Raw genomic sequence first — 20,200 nt, forward strand, 5'->3', positions numbered from 1 at the left:
ACTCAAGAAAATATATCAGTGCTGGAGTTTTAAGATTTTAATTAACTTTCAGTAGGATGCATAATAGAAAACGAGATCAAACCATTTTCTATAAAAATAAAAGATCAAATCACAATTTATATTAACACATCTTTCAAGAGAGAGTCGGGGAAAGCAAGAATGGAAAAATAATCCATGCACCTTTTTACTTGGGATTTTAAATACATTTTAGTAATACAAAGTCGCACTCTGTGTCGAACCACAACACATTGTTCACACAAAGCAGCTCTACACATAACAATAACCCAACTGTTTAATAATCAGAATGAAACTGCCTCAGTGCGCTTTGGGGACAGTCTTCTTCACTGGAGTATTATGGCTGGAAAACAATAAGAGCTTTCCCTTTTCTTGGCGCAGGATTATCTTTAGCTCATAAGCTTTAACAAATAATAAGCACCACCTAACTTTAAAAATGTTTTTACTTGCACACAAATTCCTCTTTATTTGTATGTGGTATTTCATGATGTTTTATAAATAATGACAGATAAAACCAGCAGTTCAAGCAATTCAACCAAATCCTAGAACTTAATGGAACAAAAGAAAACCGCTTACAATGGACTTGCCACAACAAATTCAAACTGCCTCCCTCAGTGATTCTCATCAAGTTGCACACCGTCTAAAACTAGCAGGTCTTTGGCTTCTCATCATCACAGAGAAAGTGAAAGAAAAATATCCAGAGGTCACATAGGATATGCAAAAACATGCACTCTCGCCCCAGAGTAACTGCTTTCATTCAGTCATGCTCGTGTTCACAGTGTATTACTAGCTCTTTCTCACACGCTGGTTCACCCCCCCCCCCAGTCTGTCAGGCTGAAGTGAAATGAAGGGGTCCACTCAGATGGTCTGGTATCCAGCATGGCTCCGCTTCCTTCCTATTAGATAAGCGATGAGGACGATCAGCACCAGGCCGGCCAGAGCTGCTCCGACGATGATGGGGATGAGCATCAGGTCCTGGTCCATCTGACACTCCTCCGCTGGAGACAAACAGGACAAGTTTGTGTCACATGGCAGAATTTTGGATCTATATATTATTATGTTTGACCACTTCTAGTGCCTTTTTTAAATATTGAAATGCAACTTGAATTGAGTGAGGGTGCTTGAGTCAATGCTCAATATTCAAATGGTTCTGGTTTTGTGATTTTTAGTGGTTGTTTCACCAGTTGGAAAAACGACCAGTGTGGATGAGCATAATGCAACAAAAAAAACGATTAGAAGAATAGCTTTACATTTTGTGGCATGTGGTAATTCACTTTCCTGCCAAGAGTTAGATGAGAATACTACTTCAATGTCAGTCCCTTAAGTTGTCCCTAAAGTCGTGATTATAAGTGGTTACATGCTTTATTTATTTTTATTTTCACAGACATTGGTGGTTTTAATCTTCTCATCCAACTCTTATATTCTCACTGTAAGAAAGGAGTTTTCTGTTAAATATGCGTACTTCTTCTTCCAACATGTCTATGTTAACTGCAGTGGTCTGCGGTACATCTGTGAAATGGCACTTTGCAGAGGGCAACCTACTCCTCCTAACAAACAAGGCCATCACCTCAGCAGGGATGGTTACACAAAGTATTTGTACCTGTATCAAACTGGTCAGTGGTGACTTGAAATGGCTGGACCTGCAGTCTGAATGTGTTGAGAGAAAAGCTTGGCACCACAGCCAGAGTCTGCTCTGCGTTGCACATGTAGGAGCGTCCCAGGGTGCTGCGCAGGTAGTCCAGACTGCTGTTACTGGCAGAGATGGGAGCTGTGGAGAGGGAAAGATCAGTCATAGTTGAATTAAGCTAATCAGAGCCAAGACAAAAAGTCATGTTGCCTCTGACAAATGACGTACCAATGGCATCAGCCCTGTCAGCCAGCAGGGTTATTCCACTCAGGTGGTACTTCTTGCTCGTGGAGTTCTGAGGAGACAATTTGAATGAAAGAAAATGTGTATCCACACACTCAAATGGAAACACTATAGAGCAACCTGCTCAACAGGCGCAGGAAGATCTTACCAGAGTAAAGGTGAAGTTGAGCGTGGTGATTTGCCCCTGTGTCAAAACCAAGGAAGCACTGCTGGCTTCACATGAGCCTGATGAAGTTGTCAGATTGGGAGTCAGGTTTAATAATTCCTGGACAGTCTGGAAAAGTAGACAAAGATACATTTTGTTTACTTGAAGGTTATTATACATAATAGACTGAAGGGGGGAGGTTTCTAAACCTTTGCAAATAAAACCAAATGATGTGCACTAAAACTAAAACCGCCAAGCCCTTGATTCACAAAAATCAGCACTTCAAACTCGACGCAGTTAAAGTGCTAGATTTGTTGCTGTCTCTACAAAAGTACGCACTCGGCGGCATACATGGAAGTTAAATGTTGTTCTTATCAAAATATATAATAGGGGAGATACACCATTAAGGATGTAATAACCAGTAATCCGTTCTCAATCCTGGGCTAACATTATCTCCCCCTTTTCTGTCACTTCATTGCATTCAGGAGATGGAAGTGGCTCTCTGGCTAAAACTGACAGGTGCGAATGGTGCGCACTCCATTGTGCTCTCAGCGGCCATTCTTCATCAACTCGCCAGACAACATGTTTATTGTGTTGCTTGTGAAGCTAACTGTTACCTTATTCTGAGAACGAGAGAAATAGGTGAAGTTGAGCTGCAGTCCCATTTGGGCCAGGAGACACTGGGTGCCGTTGCCCTTGTTCACAAAGTAGGTGCCTCGCTCAGGTGTTCCTGGGGGGGTTGGGGCTGGAGCTGCGGTTGTTGTTGTTCCGGCAGTGGTAGGTGGAGCTGTAGAGCTGGTCGGATCTGCCATGCATATGCTTTCTGTGAGGAAACAAATTATAAAGAAATGTGTAATCCACCATCAAGAAGCAGGTCAGAATAACCCACAATCCCTCCCAGTGGTACCTGTTGGACTCAGCTCGTTTCCTGGCATGTACGCCTCCAGCCTCATGTCAGAGAAAGTGACAGTCGCTCCACCTACTGCAAAAGTGGAGGGGCTCACGCAGTGGTAGGTGGTGTTGAGCGTCGCCGAGATCCCAACTGAAGCTGATACCACAGTGATTACAACTGGGACAAAATCAAACATAAGAAATCAATATGGTGCCTGAGGGTATAACTGCATATGTTGTTTTAATGTAAATTCACTAGGAGGCTTAAAATGTGTATAAACTTGCTAGTTGCAGAAAATATAAGCACACACTTTTGCTCCTTTTTTTTCACCATAAATAAAACATTTTCTTCACTTACTTCATATATTAAAATATGGTGTGAATTGTATTGTCAACACAAGGATCGCATACATTTTACCACACCACACAAACTGCACTGCGCTGGACGTTTTGTTGACATGTTTTTCTCACCTGAGCTGTTGGCATCAGGAAAGGTAGAAGTGTCGCTGAGGTTGTACTGCAGCGTCAGGTTAGCCACACTGTACAGGCTCCCATTGGTCGAAAAGCTCAGCCCGAGCGCGTGGCCGGGCCCGAACACGGCCACCAGCCACGGGGAGCTTTCCTCTGTGCCACAGGAGCTGCTGGCTGTATCCACCGTGGTGGAGTTGGGAAGAGGGAACTGCACGGTTCTCTGAGGAAAGAGAACCCAAGTTTACAATCAGATACATATCAAGGTAATCAATATTAAAGCTTTGGGAAATGATTATACTGTGTTGTTCACTGTACGTACTGTGCTGCTGGAGGTGGTGTATGTGACAGAGAAGGATGCAGAGAGCTCAGCCTTAATGCAGGTGGAGTTCCCTTCCTTCACTTCAAGGGTAACAGCCTGAATGCAACCTTTGGAGGAGAACAGGGAGGCCAACAGTGACGATTAGGCATACAGAAGACACAGTTTAATTCATACCTGGGTTGGTGCATGTATTCGTGAAAATGCATAAGGACACGATTCTTCAATGTCTTAAACCACATATGTCAAACTCAAGGCCCGGGGGCCAAATCAGGACCTTAGTGGATTGAATTTCGGCCCGCAGGATCATTTTGAATTACTATTAGATCTGGCCCGCCGGTATATTGCACGCACACCTTCACTCAATCCTGAGGGTTTCCTCAGCTCAGAGCCTGAGCCCAAACATTGATGAACTTGCACCCAAGATGAGATGCCAAGTATCTGCTTGAACTAGCATCACAGAGCAGCAAACTGAGTTTCAATGTTTCTTTCTGCACTCTTTCTTCTTGCGACAACAGGGCACGTTTGTTTTTTTGAGGGAAATAGTTTTTTTGAAGCTGTTGTTGGCCTGTGGAAAAATGTAATCAAAAGAAATGACTGGAAAAGCTGCAGATAGAGCCATAAGAAATGAATGCAACTGATTATTTAATGTTTAGTGTTGTTTTTATAGGCAATAATTTAAGCTTAGTTAGTTCCAGGTTTAATATGTGCAATAAGTTAATTTCAATACGTTTTGCAATAAACATTGAACCAGTCCGACCCTCGACTAGTACCCATTTCTTTATTTCTCAATGCTACCCCCAATTAAGAGCAACAGAACTATTCTCGTCACAAATATTTAAAACATTTCTAACACTTTAATATTACACTGCACAAACACTTTGACAAATGTCAAAAGGTCAATAATAGACTTAATTACCGCTTGTGCATCTCTTGGGCTATAACATTGGAAATATGGGTCGCTTTGTCCTCGACCCAGTGGTACGGCACATCTGGATGTAACCATGGAATGTGTATTCTCCATACTAAAGAAAATACTTATTTTCAGCTGTCTTCCTCCTTTATTCTGGATAAATATACAACTTAGTGATACTACTCGAGTGTCAGATTTTCGTTAAACTACAAACATGCCACAATGATAAACAACATGTATAGATTTTTTATTTTGCAAACCACAAATTATTAATCCACAATGTGACCTGAATTGTATTCATTATCTGCATTTATATTTGACTTAAAGAATAACAAATTATGGCAATGACGATTATTACAACATAACCAGTGTTACATGGTGCCATGCCCTACATAAACAATAAAGTAGTTCCCACAGACACCATCAGGGGTCAGCAGACAACACACACACACACACACACACACACACACACACACACACACACACACACACACACACACACACACACACACACACACACACACACACACACACACACACACACACACACACACACACACACACACACACACACACACACACACACACACACACACACACACACACACACACACACACACACACACACACACACACACACACACACGTCACCTGAGTCATTAGCATGGTATTGCCTTCATGCCTTGGAATCGGCCAACTCACTGTTACGTGCGTATGGGTGTGTGATGTTGGTTGGGATTCTCAAACATATTGTTGCAACACAATACACTAGTTTCCCAATGTTCAGACTTCCCAGAAGGTCTAGCGAGAAGTGAAGGCAGTTTGTGGTTGATGTATGACTGCTTTTGGTTCACTTTTAAACAGCGCATGTTCTTTTATTTTAGTAATTGTGCTGAACAATATTTTTGAAATTGTATGCCACTGATGTAATGATAATGTAATAATATTATATTGCATGAATAGCCTTTCAAAGTGAATTTATTTTTATTGAATAACAATTTCTTTTTTTATAAATTGAGAAAATAAAATGGATGAAACCAGACAACCAGAACAATAAATAAGATGAATCCTCTGGCTTAATCTACAAAAATTGCACTCAGTAAACATTAACAATTGTATCTATAATTAAAACATGTATTGTGACAGGCCTACAGTAGATAGATCTATTGAGAATATGTCTTGTAGGCCATAAACTCAATAAATCTATCTCACTACTCACTTATTACTGAGCGGACTGACTGAGATCTATTTTTTACACATTTTATTTATCTCATATCCTTTCCCTCACTTCCTTTTAACATGAGCTTTTCCAAATGTATTGATCACTATGGTAAAAGCCTGTGCTTCAGTCCTGTGAGGCTCTCTGTAAATCACACACTCCCTCTGCTGCTACTTTGCTGAAACTTGACCCTGATGTCACCCCTCTGTTCACCCTGTAAACACACAGCAATGGGTTTACACAACACTGCAAACTGATCATGAGGTGAGAGCGGCTGCGTGTTCAAAGTATCAAGCTGCAGAGAGCGGCTGCGTGTTCAAAGTATCAAGCTGCAGAGAGCGGCTGCGTGTTCAAAGTATCAAGCTGCAGAGAGCGGCTGCGTGTTCAAAGTATCAAGCTGCAGAGAGCGGCTGCGTGTTCAAAGTATCAAGCTGCAGAGAGCGGCTGCGTGTTCAACGTATCAAGCTGCAGAGAGCAGCAATAGACAGTCGGCGTGGAGAGGATAACAAAACAGAAAGTGACTTGACTCTGCTGCTTGTATCGAAGAAATGCTGCGTCAGGAGGGGCTGTGGAAACATCTAAACGGAACGCCCAACTACATCCGATGGTCCGTTTTTGAGTATTACAATACTCAATACTGCAACTACTGAACAACTTCACTGGCCTGTTTTCATGTGTCAGCATTGTGTTTGTGTGCGTGTGTGTCAGGCCAATTAAAAGGTCATAAACCAACACTGTCAGTAGGCCTCTGCTGGGCTGTGTGTGCAACACAAAGCCATATAGAGGTCCTGTGAAGCTCTCAAATGGCACAACAAAGAGGCCAGCCTGCTGGTCCACAACACCTGGCTGATATATCAGAATCGAGTGAAATAAATCCAGGGACTGTTTTGCCATTGCTACATGAGGAAAGATGACCTTTGGATTATTTTACGACAGGGAGCTACATGAAAATGTAAAGGGCAGTGGATCCATCAATCAGTTTTTGCTTAAACTAGGAGGGATGTGTCTTTTTTAACTGGTTACTTGCTGACACTATGAGGTCCCTTATTATATTATAAGTCAAGTCATGAATGAATATAGAACATTTCTACATCCAATGCTGGTAGTTTAAGACTTTTGTCCTTGCCTCATTACTAGCCAACCTTATATAGTATACACATATTACTAGATATACCTGTTGCTACTACAACATACTGAGGATCATTTTTCTATTTATTTACATTGTCAATCATCATTCTTCTGAATTTCGTCAGGATAGTTTATTTTGTCAATTGTCAACTAATTTATCAAATATCGAAAGAATTGTCCAAAGTGACATCTTCAAATAGTTTTGGTCTTTTTAAGTCACAAAAAAGTCAAATTATTTAAAAATCTTTTATATTATAAACACATTTTTCTGCACAATGATAACTGTTAATATTTATACTTTAAGTACATTTTTCTGGTAATACTTTTGCACTATTACTTAAGTAACCTTTTGAATGCAGGAAGTATTTTGACAATAATGTATTGGCACTTTTACTCAAATGCATCTGGATATTTCTTCCACCACTGTGTCTGACCATCAGTTCATACTCTTATAGTGTTATAATGAAAGGGGTCCCATGTTGAGAAGTTGTAACTAGAATTTGATCAATCGATACAAAAGTTTCCATCCATTCGATTAATCGACTGATGGAACGTTTAGCATTGAGCTTCATGTTGTCACTAACGGACACCACAACAGACAATGGTTATGTTGTGTTTTGTTACATATAAAACTCACCTAAAACCGCAAGCCAGGCGATGATAAGCACGGCGGAAGAGTAATAGACTCTCATCTTTTCCGGTCACAGTTCTCCTCTCTTTCTTTCCTGGGTAATAGATGGCGTCGAGCACACAAAGGTGGTGTTGTGTCGGCGCTGCGGGCGCAGGTGGGTCTACGCGACGTACTGCACTTGACTTGACGGAGCGCTTAAAGCGAGGCGTCACTGTTGTTGTTGTTGTTGTTTGCGTGTATCTGCTGTCCAAAGATGCAGGAACCCGTTGTTTAGTAATCCTAAAGCACGTCCTGCTGGTATTCTCTCGGTAAACGCGTTTAGCTGTCGGTCATACAGCCACACAGACTGAATAAACCATGTCTCGTCAATCGTCATGTGAACTGGTAGCAGTAAGAGCCACCCACCCAGTCACGTGAGCCACCCCCCTCTCCTCTTTCTTTCACGAGCTCTATCAAAGGCAGTCCTAATAAACTGTTTTCGGCCCCATTTACATGAACGTCACAAATGTAGTCCACAGAGAGTAACAGTGTAATGCATTGTTTACTATACTGCGTTTGAAAAACACGACTAAATAAGAAGTTACATATCTGTGTACATAATGACGAGTGGGTGTAAAGAGAAACATGAGACAAATAGTGCACTTCCAGGAATAATTTTACACTTCTCCTTCGTGGAACTCACACAAGCTACATGTGCCAAGGCTAACAAATATAATAATGAGGGAGGACGAGGGGAAACACCAAAACAATTTCAGGACAACATTTTACTTTGGTTTGTTTGCCTTCTCTTTCTGACACTTTCAAACAAACGCATACCAAAGCACAACATTGTTAATACAATAGCTGCCTGGTTAAAGGTATGGAAATGGGAAAATACACTTTAGCATGCCATGCAAGATATCAGCTATATTACACATCCTGTATCATCTGAAGAACAACGTCAAGATTACAACATAGGAAGTCAGCATGTGAGTCCAGACAGACCCTGTGCAGGCTGCATGTGTGGTGGGAAGTCAGCTGACAACATCATCAATTCACGAGGGTGTGCAAACCCTAGAAGGAACGCAGAGGCTGCTTTATGCTGCTGCACAAGACTTATCAGGGCCATGCTAAAATCTCCCTGCATAGTTCAACTTGAATGTCAGACAACAATTTATCATTGATTTAATATCTATTTCTAAGTGATATATAAAAAGCTGTACATTCCCTGCCGTGAAAGTATTAAGAAATATACTTTCATTTCCATCTTCCCTTAACTTAGATATCAAAATCCCGAATGGCTCGTTTATCAGAAAACTAAAACCCTAGTGCCTTTGAATCAAAAATGATTTGAAGATAACTCAAAACTGATTGGAAAGAGAATGGAAAACGTACTTGTATGATTTAGGGAGTGATACAAGGCCCGGAAAAGGACATTATAGTGTTGTGGTGTTTAAATGACTTCTGATCTAAGTAATGTCAATGTTTTGATACTTAAACTGCAAACCTCAATGGCGCCTACAAGACAAGATTCTTGATACATTAAAGCCCATCTGCTCTGATCCCATTGGACATTGTTTTGTTGTAATCAAGATTCACCATTTGATGAAATCATATTGGACTGAATGAGTTGCACACTGTTCCCACACTGAGCTATGTAGCATGATCAAGCTGAAAAGAGGCAAGATGGAAGACATGTATTCAAATAAAGAAAATATCAACACTACTACTAGCTATTTATCTACAAATTATGAATTGAATCATTAAATATCCATTTATTCAGGTTCACTTTGTCTCACTCTTACACGTAATACAATCTGATCTACAAAAACGTCAGCACATGACATTTGGACATTTTGGTCAGAACATAGAAGATACCCAAAGAAATACCCAAGTGGCCTGCTTGCATGTTGTTTAGCTTCTGAGCAACAAACCCTCCCCTCATACCCAAACACGTCTGACCCATTTAATCTTCTTAAGTCTTTTTTTGTCCTTAACAGCTGTTTCTCTGCCATACCAACCAACCAGGTTTACACTCAGCAGATTACGCAAGGGGACCGCCTTGAACAAAAAAAACAATATAAACTTAAAACTCAAGACAAACCAACTATAGTAGAAAATAAGTGATTTTAGAACAGCGTGATGGAGAGGGGGAAACAAATCAAAATCCTGGGAGGGAAAAAACGAAACAAAAACAGAGGAAAGTGCCAATCATTTTCAGTTGAGTTTTGCATTAGCAGATTTGTAAGTCACATAAACCAACCATCAACAACCCGGGCCACTCCCCCAACCCCGAGCCACTAAAGGTAACGCAGAGTGGGAACGGTACAGCCAAGTGTCTCTCGTCTCTCTGGAGCTCTGTGTGATCGGGACGATGTGTCCAGGATCCTGGATGGAGGGGAAGATGGGCACCAGAGGAGAGTCGGGTGGCTGGAGGGCCGTTATGCTGTGTTTAGGGGGGCCAGCTGTACGCTTGCTCTGAGGAAAGCATGGCAGTAACAGCTGTATCCCTTCAGGCAACATAGTGATACTGGTTAGGAGTCTCCTTGTCACGCTCCATGTAGTCTCTGTCTATGAGCGACTCGATCCGCTTCTTCAGATCGCCCGGCTGCAGACAGGAAAGAAAGTCAATTATGAGCTTTGTGTGTGTGTGTGTGTGTGTGTGTGTGTGTGTGTGTGTGTGTGTGTGTGTGTGTGTGTGAGTGTGTGTGAGAGTATAAAAAATATCTAGAAAGGTAACAGTTAAATGACTCAATGATTGTACCATGGATTTGACTTACAATGAGCTTAAATAGATGTCAAAATTAAGTTAAAACACTTATAAATATTCATAATATAAAATATTTTAGAATGAGTAACAAGGCACAAGTATCATAGTACTTTAAAAAGGGCTGGTCCCATTTGTATAGCAATAGTGTATTGAGTGAAAGAAACATTACATCTATGCAAAACACAAAACGTTGTCAATATTTTTCATTCTCCTCAGTCCCCAAATGCCCATTTCAAGTAAATGCTTATACCTCGTTTTAACAATATCCATCAGTGCTCATAAATATAATTAAACCATGCTATACGCAGGTAATAATGTGTTTTCATACAACATTATAGAAATCAGTTATAAATTCAAAGAATAAGAAGAAGCTTAGGAGTGTTCACCTTTACGGGGAACTTGAGCTGGTTGTAGAGCTCTGACACCAGGAGGTTGTGACTGAGGGTCTTCCTCATCTTCATGATGCGCACCACAGCTGCATCGATCTGATACTGCCTGTCTTGAAAGACGCGCTCTGTGGTGCTTACCTGCTCCTCTACCTGTAAGAACAATGCGTACATATGGATTAAACCATCCTTCTGCATAGAAAAACATACATTGCAAGAACAGCGTCAAGCTTTCTTTGCTACTAACATCCATATGTCAAAACATCAAAAGAAAGAACGATGTTTTACCGTTTCCTTCATCTGGATCTGGTTGATCTTGATGCGGAACAGTTTATGTTTGAAATCATTGTTGAAATTGAAGCGGTCTCCGTCCTCCACGTCCTTCCCTCGAGGGTTCTTGTTGAGGACGCGAGCCTTTCCGCAGGCCAGGGACTGCAGCGTCCGCCTGAGCTCTCCCTCCTCTGTGCAGGACAAGAGACAGTCTGTGACACCAGGCCCCTCTCACACAACAGAATAGTTGAACTACATGTTTGAAGACGTGTTTAACCTATGCCTGTGGCAGTGCGGATCTCATCCACGCTGAATTCCTCTCCCTCATTGAACATCAGCAGCACCAGCGTCTGGAACAGCGACACCTGCAGCTCTTTCTTCCCCTGTGGCAAAAAGGAATGATTTGAAGTGTGAATCAGAGGCTTTCCCAAGCCCTTCCTCTTTCTGTGTGCATTATGCCCGTACCTCCTTAAACTCTGCCTTTAGTACAGCGTGGCCCAGTGTGGGCTGCCACTGCAGCTTCCTCCCACTGTGCTTCCCCAGGTAGAACAACTTGAACACCTCCTGGAGTTTCACCATCTGCACAAACACAAAGAGAGAGTCTGTTAGGGATCAGGTGATGACTCTGCTAAGAGATCATCAGTTTGAAGACACAATAGTACAACTCTGTGAAACCAGATTTCATGTTGTTTACAACTATTGCTCTGAATATGACAATATTCTGAATTTGTTATGGGTTTTATATACAGCATATAATGTAATGTTATGAATTAGGCATTCAAATTAAGCATTTTTTGGTTAAGATGGACAAGATGGATATGCTTAAAACTTAGAAAATAAGTGGTGAGTATTTTGATGGTTGCATGTAAACAGGAAAATAAGTGAAATATTAATTCCATTAGCCATGTAAGCAGCTTAGCAGGAATATTTTTAGGAGAACGTGGGCTAAACTGATTATTTTGTGCATGAAAATGAAGTGTTTCCCAAATAACTACTTTAATAAACCATCACACTAAAATAGAACAGATGAAAGGCTAAATATTGTTTAAACAAATAGTCTGCTGCTCAAACTGTAGTTCACAAACAAAATAGAAAACTGCTTCGCTAGACGCTTCAGTGTTTTTGTCAGACTGAGCACAGAGTGCACATTAAGGAACCCCAACAAAGACGTGCGTACCTCTGGGGGCAAGTGGACCTCCATGGGTATGTATGAAGGCCAGTAGCCCATAGTGAGGATGTTCACAGTGAGTTCGATGTTGCTCGGCTCGCTCTGGTTCTGCATATGCTGAGCAGAAGAATCATACATTTTATAATAGTGCATGTCAAAAGGCATTTAATGACACTCAGAATGCATACAGATACTGAAATACGGCATCAATATTTGTATTCTGCTAATATTGGTATTTATGTGGAGTACCTGTTTGAACTGGATCATGATGTCTTTGGACAGTTCCATGTCCTTGAACATCCCCTCCAGCTTGCTGGTGAAGGCTGCTCCGCACTCTGGAGGAAGTCAAAACCACAAAACATTGAATCATTCTCACACCCACACATGAGCGCTCGTCATGTTGACAATGATCATAGTGAGAATGAAACTTCATGATCAGATAAAGTCTAAACATGTTGTTGCACCACAGCAGCGCCATTGAACAAACACAAAATATGTAAGACGAAAATAACAAATACAAATACCTAAAATGTTTATCATCATAGCAGACAATACATTCAAGACCCGACATCTGATCTTGGATTAAACTGTCTAATTTTAGTATAACCATGCATCTCCAATAATGTGATGTTTTTATTTGCCGTTCAGGACATGATTGGAGTTCAATACAGCGTTGGACACCTGCATTAATATCATGAGTCATAACGTTCCTCAAGGGGTTGACCTACAATCTTTGAGCAGATTTTCATTTCGTTTTTGACTTCAATGAGATAACAGACTATCCCAGAAAAGTATGAAACCATGCCACGAAGCCTAATAACTGGCAGGTAACTAGAACCATGCATTCAAATCATTATCGGTGATTATCTGACATTGTCTTCAGTTTGTCAGCTCTACTCCCAAGCTCTCTGACACAGTGGCTGCATGCTCTAAATGCCATGAAAGACACTCAACGGACAATCATTTATATATATTTAAGACAAAGAACAGCCTTTCGACTCACCATGTTTGAGCTTGGAGAGCATGGACTTTTCAGCGTCAACAGAAGCACTCTTTCCAACCAGCAGACGCTTGGCCAAGTCCTTCTTATAAAAAGCCTCAAACACATCTTTTCCTGGAGCAAAAGACAACACAGATAAAAAGCTCTTATCACAGTGTTAAACGCTTCATAGTGGTTCATAGCCAGCATTGACGACGGAAGTGAAACTGACCGTGTATGAAACGGAAGATTATCATTATCTTATCCAGGATTCTCTCCAGCTCTTCCTCTGTAGCCTCTTTGTTCCCCGCTCTCAACTTAGAGTCCACATATTTAGCTGGATGGGAAGCAATATATTATTACAGGCTATAACTAAGGAAACCTAATGAAAAGGTATGTTTATGAGTAACAACTGCCATGTCATTCATTTGCCTGACTCACCAATAAGTTCAGCGGGTTTGTTGGGCCTCTTGTTGATGAAGGTCTCGAAGGCCTCCTTCATGGCGTTGATGAATCCCTCATTCCGCGCAAAGCAGTTCTGGGCAACGTTGTCCATCTTGTCTTTGAAGTCCAGCAGGTCTTGCACCATGTCCTTGTCTTTCTCTGGAGTGCAGACAATCTCTCCACCGAAGGACTGAGACCAGGGACAGATTCATCAATGTGCAAATGCATCTCTCAGACCATGTTTGTCTTGATAGTAATGCTTTGTGTGTATGAGGTAAGTATGTTTACCTTAATGTAATCCCTCCAGAACTGCAGCAGTGTGGGGAGTCCGCCCTTCACCTTGCTGAAGAGCTGGTAGAGGAGGCACAGCTCAGTCACACGATTCCCATCCAGCATGGTGCTCAGTCCTGGAATAAAACAAATTGCACTATTATGTTATGTCCATATGGAAAATGTTACAGCATTTTAGCAATTTCACATTAACAACACTTAATTCACAGATTTCAAAAGGGATGGATGTGTAAGTGCAGGAACGGAGACGTACCTTTTTGTAGCATTGCAGTCATGTGTTCTCCTAAAAGTTGTTTCTCAACACAGCTGATAAGTGGTTTCCTGCAAGGTACGTGGGAAAAAGAGAGAACATGTATCAAAAAGATATAATAAACGCATACATGAAAGGTTTGTCCATTTATTCATTCAATAAAATGACATTTTTGCATAGCAACTTTTCCAGGTTAAGTTTCTTAACTATTTGTGGACTTAAGAATAATAAACAAAGCTGTAACCTCTGAATAGTGTGGATTTGACCATTAGTAGACAATTAGAGCTATACACATGCTTTACTAATGTGGGTTATTAAAAATCAAACAAACGGATAATAGTAAAAAGAATGACAAAGAAGATGTTAAGGGAATTTAACATAGGGCTCTGTATTAGAAATGTAAGCAAACACTATAATGAACCATTTGTCTACAAAAAGTACATTTAAAAACACCAGGCTCTTATTTATCTATTTACAGAGGCCCCTAACGGCCCCTACACACGGCGGCGTGCGTTGTCGCTTGTCGGCGGGGGGGGGGGGCTGAAACTCGACCAACAACCAATCACATGAATCTCCCGCCCCAGACACACAAGCACGCGGTTTGATTGGCTAGAGCTTGTACTGGCATATGATTCGATTGGCTGACGCCTCCGTCAAAGCTTCAAAAGTAGAACATTGCTCCACTTATGCAGCGAGCACCGCGAGAAAAGCTACGTTTTGCTCCCACAATGCAGTTCGGCGAAGCATGGTGTCACCCCATTCAAAGTGAATGGGCAGAAGCGTTGAAGCGGCAACGCACGCCGCCGTGTGTAGGGCCGTAATGGTATTGTATTATAGGTTTACCCTGTGTTAATGTTTGGGAAGAAATGATAATAAATGGTTATTTATGTTCTTTTTACTTGTTTCTCTTGGTATGCACATGCATTGTTGTTTTTTATTAAAAAGTGTTAATTATGGAATTTAGAGAGTTAAACATTTAAAGACAAATTACTGAGTGCTCTGGTCGAGGTAGCTCATGATTCGATCGTTCTCCTCCTCCAGCCGACGAGCCACGTGGTGCAGGTACTCAGGCACCTGGACACATAAACATGAAGATTCAGAGCAGTTGCATGCGATAGCATCAAGTGTGTGACGGATTAGTGATCAATACATCAAATACCCATGAATCCTCCCACTCACATCTCTCTGCTGCATCAGCCGCTGTCCCTCTGCAGCGTACAGACGATTGGTCTCGATCAAAAACCTCTCCTCAAAGGAATCTTTGTAAACCTGAACAAAAGATAGAAAGTTTCTGGGTGTAAAAACAATGACATAAACTCAAGTCAACTGGTTTGTTAGTAATGAACCAGGGGCATAGGTACCTGCAGGTCCGACAGCATGCCCAGCAGACTCCTGATCAGACTCCGGTCGACTGTCTCTCCGTTCCGCTCCAGTTCTATCTGCTCCAAGATGCCGTCTACTGTCCGTTTCTGAACCCCGCTGTCACTCACAATGTGGGTACGAAACAGTTCCAACCCAGTGTCCCTGCATGGTAGAAATCATAGCATTAGCCTCCTAATACAACTTGACAGAAAGAATAAAAAAAGCATGTTTGCATAAACTGTAGCTTTACCAGATGGAGGGCAGTAGGGAGTTCTGAAGCACATAGGTACGATCCAGGAAGAGAAAGATACTTCGGATCATTATCTATAAAAAGAAAAACAAGAGTCTTAAAGGAAACTTTCTTACTCAAACCGTCTTGATATGCATGTTTGTCAAACATCACACTTACAGTTTGCCTGCAGTGATCCTGCCAGCAGCGATTCATTCGCTTCAGGAAGGAAAGGTTGTCCAAAGACTCTGTGAGCTCCATGTTAAGGAAAAACCTTCACACACGTTCAAAGTATCCTTTTGTTAGCAAGCATGACATAATCCATTTATCTCACTTATTTGCTCAAAAAAGATTTGGGGTTCAAGTTAGGTAAAAGCAATCTTTTTGCTCTTTACTGAACATTCTGTAGGTCTTATTAGAGGGGGGAGCATAAATTAAGTCCACCTAAATACAGAGTCTAAAAACCGTTATTTTTTACAAATGAAATATATGATTATTGATTACATTAATGAAAAGGTCCTGTAAGTGCTTTGCCTATAACAGACAAACAGCCCTTTTGTTTAGGATTATAAAGCTGTCAAACTTGTTGTATGTTGACCTCTTGTGAGGAAAGACTGCAACAACACCTGAGGTGTAACAGGAGAGCCAACACTTTCTAAATTAAGTTGAAAGCCATCTGTTAAATCTCATACATGTACAAATAAAGCTACAAGTTTGTGATACACATTAGCACTGCATTTTGGCTTAAATCACTACAGTAAGTAAAGGCTGGTCCAACTGTCCTCTCTTATGAGTCATGGGCTGCTTGATCTGAAGAGGATTACTAAATGAACATTTCTGCAGCGCAGTATTCAACAGGGCTGAGAACAGGCCAAATGCAGTTTGATTTCCAAAGTTTTGAGATAAGATACTAACTGCCAGGAGAGACTCAGTGACACAATGCATCATGATTCAAAATGTTTTCACAGCTTCAACACATGGCTTGCGTTGTGTGTCTGTTCACAAAAAAAGGATATTCTCTAAACTGTTTGATCTGAGCCTGCACATGATCTTCACACACTTGCCGTAGCTGCTTGTACAGCGTGGGGGAGACTTTATACGAACACAGGTTTTCTACCGCCTTCAAGACAGAGAGACAAGGGAGAGAAACAAGAGCAGAAAAAAAAAGTTAATGTTTGTCACATTATTTCTTGATTTAAAGCTATTCTTGGTAATTTATTGCAAATGATGAGTAGCACTTTTGATATGTAGAAATTGTAGTTGTAGCTACCTGATAGAGCTCCTCCAGATTGTACTTGATAGAGGTGCTGTTCTGGATGGCTCCCACTGCATCTCGTAGCTTCAGCCATGTATCCTCGGTGTAGTTCTCGGCTAATTTTGGCCTGTCTGTTGGAGAGAAAAAAGCAACAATGTTAATGAATACAAATTAGATATTGCCAAAGAAGATAAAAGGAAGCATATAGTGAAAATAACAAATATATTTGCATCTTAAAACATGGTTTCACGTGATTAACCAAACATGATAAGTTGCAGGTTTGTAAAACCACAAGCTTTTTAAAAAAAATGTTTTTAATTGTCATTTTTGGGATAACGGACAATAAACCAAGGCCTACACCACATACTGTGGGCCAGGTGAGAAAGTAAATACTTATTTTGAATGGCAAAAGGTACAGAAGTATAGTGCTTTATTTTGTGACTTTTTGTTTAATAAATAGTACATAAGTTGTTCAGTAGAAGTTTTCACATATGTAGTCCTAAAGAAATGCTCGGCTGCCTGTATTAAAAGTAACTGATTGTTAGCTATAAATCTCTGTCACAATTATTAGTTGATAAACAAAAACAATAACAATGGCATCCTATCACAAGTTGTCAAATGATTGCGCAAAATTACTATTTAATCTATCAATAGCAGCCAAAAAGATGCACAGTCATTGTAACAGGTACATGTGTATGTATTTGTTATGTGGGTAAAAAAAAGAGAAAGAAAAACATAAAACGTCACATTATCAAAGTCTTATTTATTATATTATTTTATTAATAACTGAATTAGTCTACTACACCCAATGCGTCCTAAAATCTGATGGGACAAACAGAAGTTGCGACGCCAAATAAATAAATGAATCGAGAAAAATAAATGACTAGGAGATGTGTGGTTACAAAATCAAAGCCTATTAAAATCGGACATAAGATAAGATGGTACTTTACTGATCCCAATTTGGGCAAATTTTGAAATTGCTCTAATCAGACCATTTTGGGTAAAAAAAACATAACAATATGTGCCCAACTTTGTTTGACAGCATCATCTAAAAGTTACACGCTCAGTATTATAAAAGATATGAAGTGACGCTGTTAGGTAAAGAAGGTGAAAACGACCAGGGACAGTACCTTTGAAATTCTTGATCACTAATTTCTTTGAAGCGCCACTCTTGCTGGAGGCCACGGCGGAGCTCCGGGCCATCCCGTTGGTGTTGTGCTCCGTCAGGGCCGAGAAGCTGGCCCTCTTGTCCTGTCGGGTGTCCTCTGCCATTATCAGATTGGCGTGAGGGTTCAACGCTGTATGCTTATTTTCTTTTTTAGTTACTGTTTGATAGTCCAGTCGCCTGTTTATTACTCACTGTCACAGACTCTTTGTTGAACCAGTTGTCTTTGGTGGGCAGCCGAAGTGTATTTAAAAACACATTTACAAACACACACACACACTGACTAACGTAAATCAATCAACAACAAAAAAAACATAACTATCGTAGGTGAAGTAAACAGATATCTAATGTTAGCTAACAGTGTGTTATGTGAAACTGCAGCACACTTTAGCTACCAGCTACCGTCTTCTTCTAAACACTTCAGCTTGTTTTCCGGATAACGTTAGTCCATGCCAGTGCTGTCTACTTACAGAGGTATATCACTGCGCCGGTAAAGAAACAAGGAAAAACGACAGAGTTAGCGTTGATGTAACATACCCATATTTTTAGTGGCTTTCTTTACCCACATAGCGTTAGCTAGCTAGCACAACAAAATGGCTTTTCTCAGACAGTTCAGTTGGACAGGTGCATCCTGGGTGAAAAGCGGCCGAGGTGCGTTCAGTGACAGTTTGACCTTTCACTGTCATTTTTTTCTTCCAGTTTGTTGGAGAGCTCAAACATTAAAAACATTTAAATAAATGTATACCGAGCAATAAAGAGTATTTGAGGTAAGGTTACACAAGTCACAGTATTATTATTATTGTTGGAATATTTAATATGATTAAGTTTCATAAATATTTCTTCGACTTATCACTGATTACATTGAATTGACATACCGAAGAATCATGCAAAAAGCTAAACTTTAAGCTTATGTTTACATATGTGATTAAACATGAAACAATTATTAATATAGTTGACCATTTATTTTCTATCAATTGATATAATATGATTTATGGACTACTTATTTTATTTCTTACATTGGCCGCCGCCTGATTAATATTACTGGAAAATGTGTAGTGATGAATCAATATGTACATTGATATTCATATGTACATGCACATTTTACATTTCAATAGTTCCTCTAAAACACTGCTGAAACCAGGACAGTCAATGTTGAAGGGGAGTATAGGATATATCAGTCTATGCGATAATGTAGGCTTAAAAGTGCACTGAAATGTTGTTTCTGTATTTTATTATGTTGACAAAATGTATTCATTCAAACATGGTACCTTTTAACTCCACTTCTTTTATCTTGAATTACCCTCAGAAATTGTAAATCCCTTTTAGTCATAATGATAAAAGATAATTTATGACTATTGTAAAGTTTAATCGGTCTCTTGGGGAAATTCCCACAATACCTTGCAAAATTATAAAAAATAATACAAATAAATATGTAATAATAATTATAAATGAACACTTCATCCATCTATAACCACCTCTGTCTTTCATTGAATATTATTGACTTTACTATGAAATATTTTAGAAATCAGTTTGAAAAGTATTAAGAAATCTAACAACTTTTCTCGATCATGAACGCACCCTGTGTAGCAGGGGAATCACGGGCCGTTTCTCAATCGCGAGGATGCTGGCTTGGTAGTCGTGTACTTCCAAGTCACTTCCTTCAGAAACGAAGCAAGTATACTTCCAAGCCACGGCTTCGGAAAACGAAGAAGAATGGAACAGGCTAACAAGTGTGCCACTCTGTCTAACGGTTTCAACATAAACTGTACCGAAAATAAATACCTCACGATGTCTATCTAATTATGAACTTGCTTTACTTTCACGGAACACATTGTTGGTGCTAACAAAGTAACATATTTACATGTTCTACGCCACTACATACTTACATTTAAATGTGTGCTGCGTCGGTTCAGCCATTCTCCGCAAGGGTTTTAGAAATTGGACCGTGCGCAAAGCATTGTGGGGATTTTAAGGATGCGAAGTCTACCCATGTGCAGCCCGAAATTTCCCCCAAACCAAGGACGTGGCCTCGGTGGAATTCCAAGTATGCTGG

General features: G+C 40.4%; 2 protein-coding genes across 6 annotated transcripts; both read right to left on the reverse strand.

The window, feature by feature from the left end:
- Nucleotides 1-22: 22 nt before the first annotated feature.
- Nucleotides 23-8,015, reverse strand: lamp1a (lysosomal associated membrane protein 1a). The gene is made up of 9 exons (XM_034109646.2): nt 7,606-8,015; nt 3,712-3,818; nt 3,393-3,612; nt 2,938-3,099; nt 2,648-2,853; nt 2,034-2,159; nt 1,871-1,937; nt 1,616-1,783; nt 23-1,013 (listed from the first exon to the last, which is right to left on the reverse strand). Exons 1-9 carry the CDS (start codon nt 7,658-7,660, stop codon nt 874-876), a joined length of 1,251 nt encoding a protein of 416 aa, XP_033965537.1. The 5' UTR covers nt 7,661-8,015; the 3' UTR covers nt 23-873.
- A 1,323-nt stretch (nt 8,016-9,338) lies between these two features.
- cul4a (cullin 4A) lies at nt 9,339-20,080 on the reverse strand. 5 transcript variants are annotated; one of them, XM_071206671.1, is made up of 21 exons: nt 20,034-20,080; nt 18,113-18,247; nt 16,998-17,113; nt 16,743-16,847; nt 15,908-15,976; nt 15,749-15,822; nt 15,498-15,660; nt 15,316-15,405; nt 15,128-15,210; nt 14,140-14,207; nt 13,884-14,002; nt 13,593-13,785; nt 13,384-13,488; nt 13,176-13,286; nt 12,422-12,507; nt 12,182-12,289; nt 11,470-11,583; nt 11,282-11,387; nt 11,023-11,195; nt 10,735-10,887; nt 9,339-10,186 (listed from the first exon to the last, which is right to left on the reverse strand). In XM_071206671.1, the coding sequence occupies exons 2-21, from the start codon at nt 18,183-18,185 to the stop codon at nt 10,091-10,093; spliced, it is 2,205 nt and encodes a 734-aa protein (XP_071062772.1). In that variant the 5' UTR covers nt 18,186-18,247; nt 20,034-20,080; the 3' UTR covers nt 9,339-10,090. The 5 variants fall into 5 exon arrangements, with proteins under 5 accessions (XP_071062772.1, XP_071062778.1, XP_071062775.1 ...); XM_071206677.1 differs by having other exon boundaries at nt 18,113-18,233; nt 20,034-20,073; XM_071206674.1 differs by lacking the exon at nt 20,034-20,080 and adding an exon at nt 18,343-18,940 and having other exon boundaries at nt 18,113-18,233.
- Between the last annotated feature and the right edge of the window lie 120 nt (nt 20,081-20,200).

This window comes from Pseudochaenichthys georgianus, chromosome 3 (assembly GCF_902827115.2).
Source record: "Pseudochaenichthys georgianus chromosome 3, fPseGeo1.2, whole genome shotgun sequence".
Lineage (NCBI taxonomy): Eukaryota > Metazoa > Chordata > Actinopteri > Perciformes > Channichthyidae > Pseudochaenichthys > Pseudochaenichthys georgianus.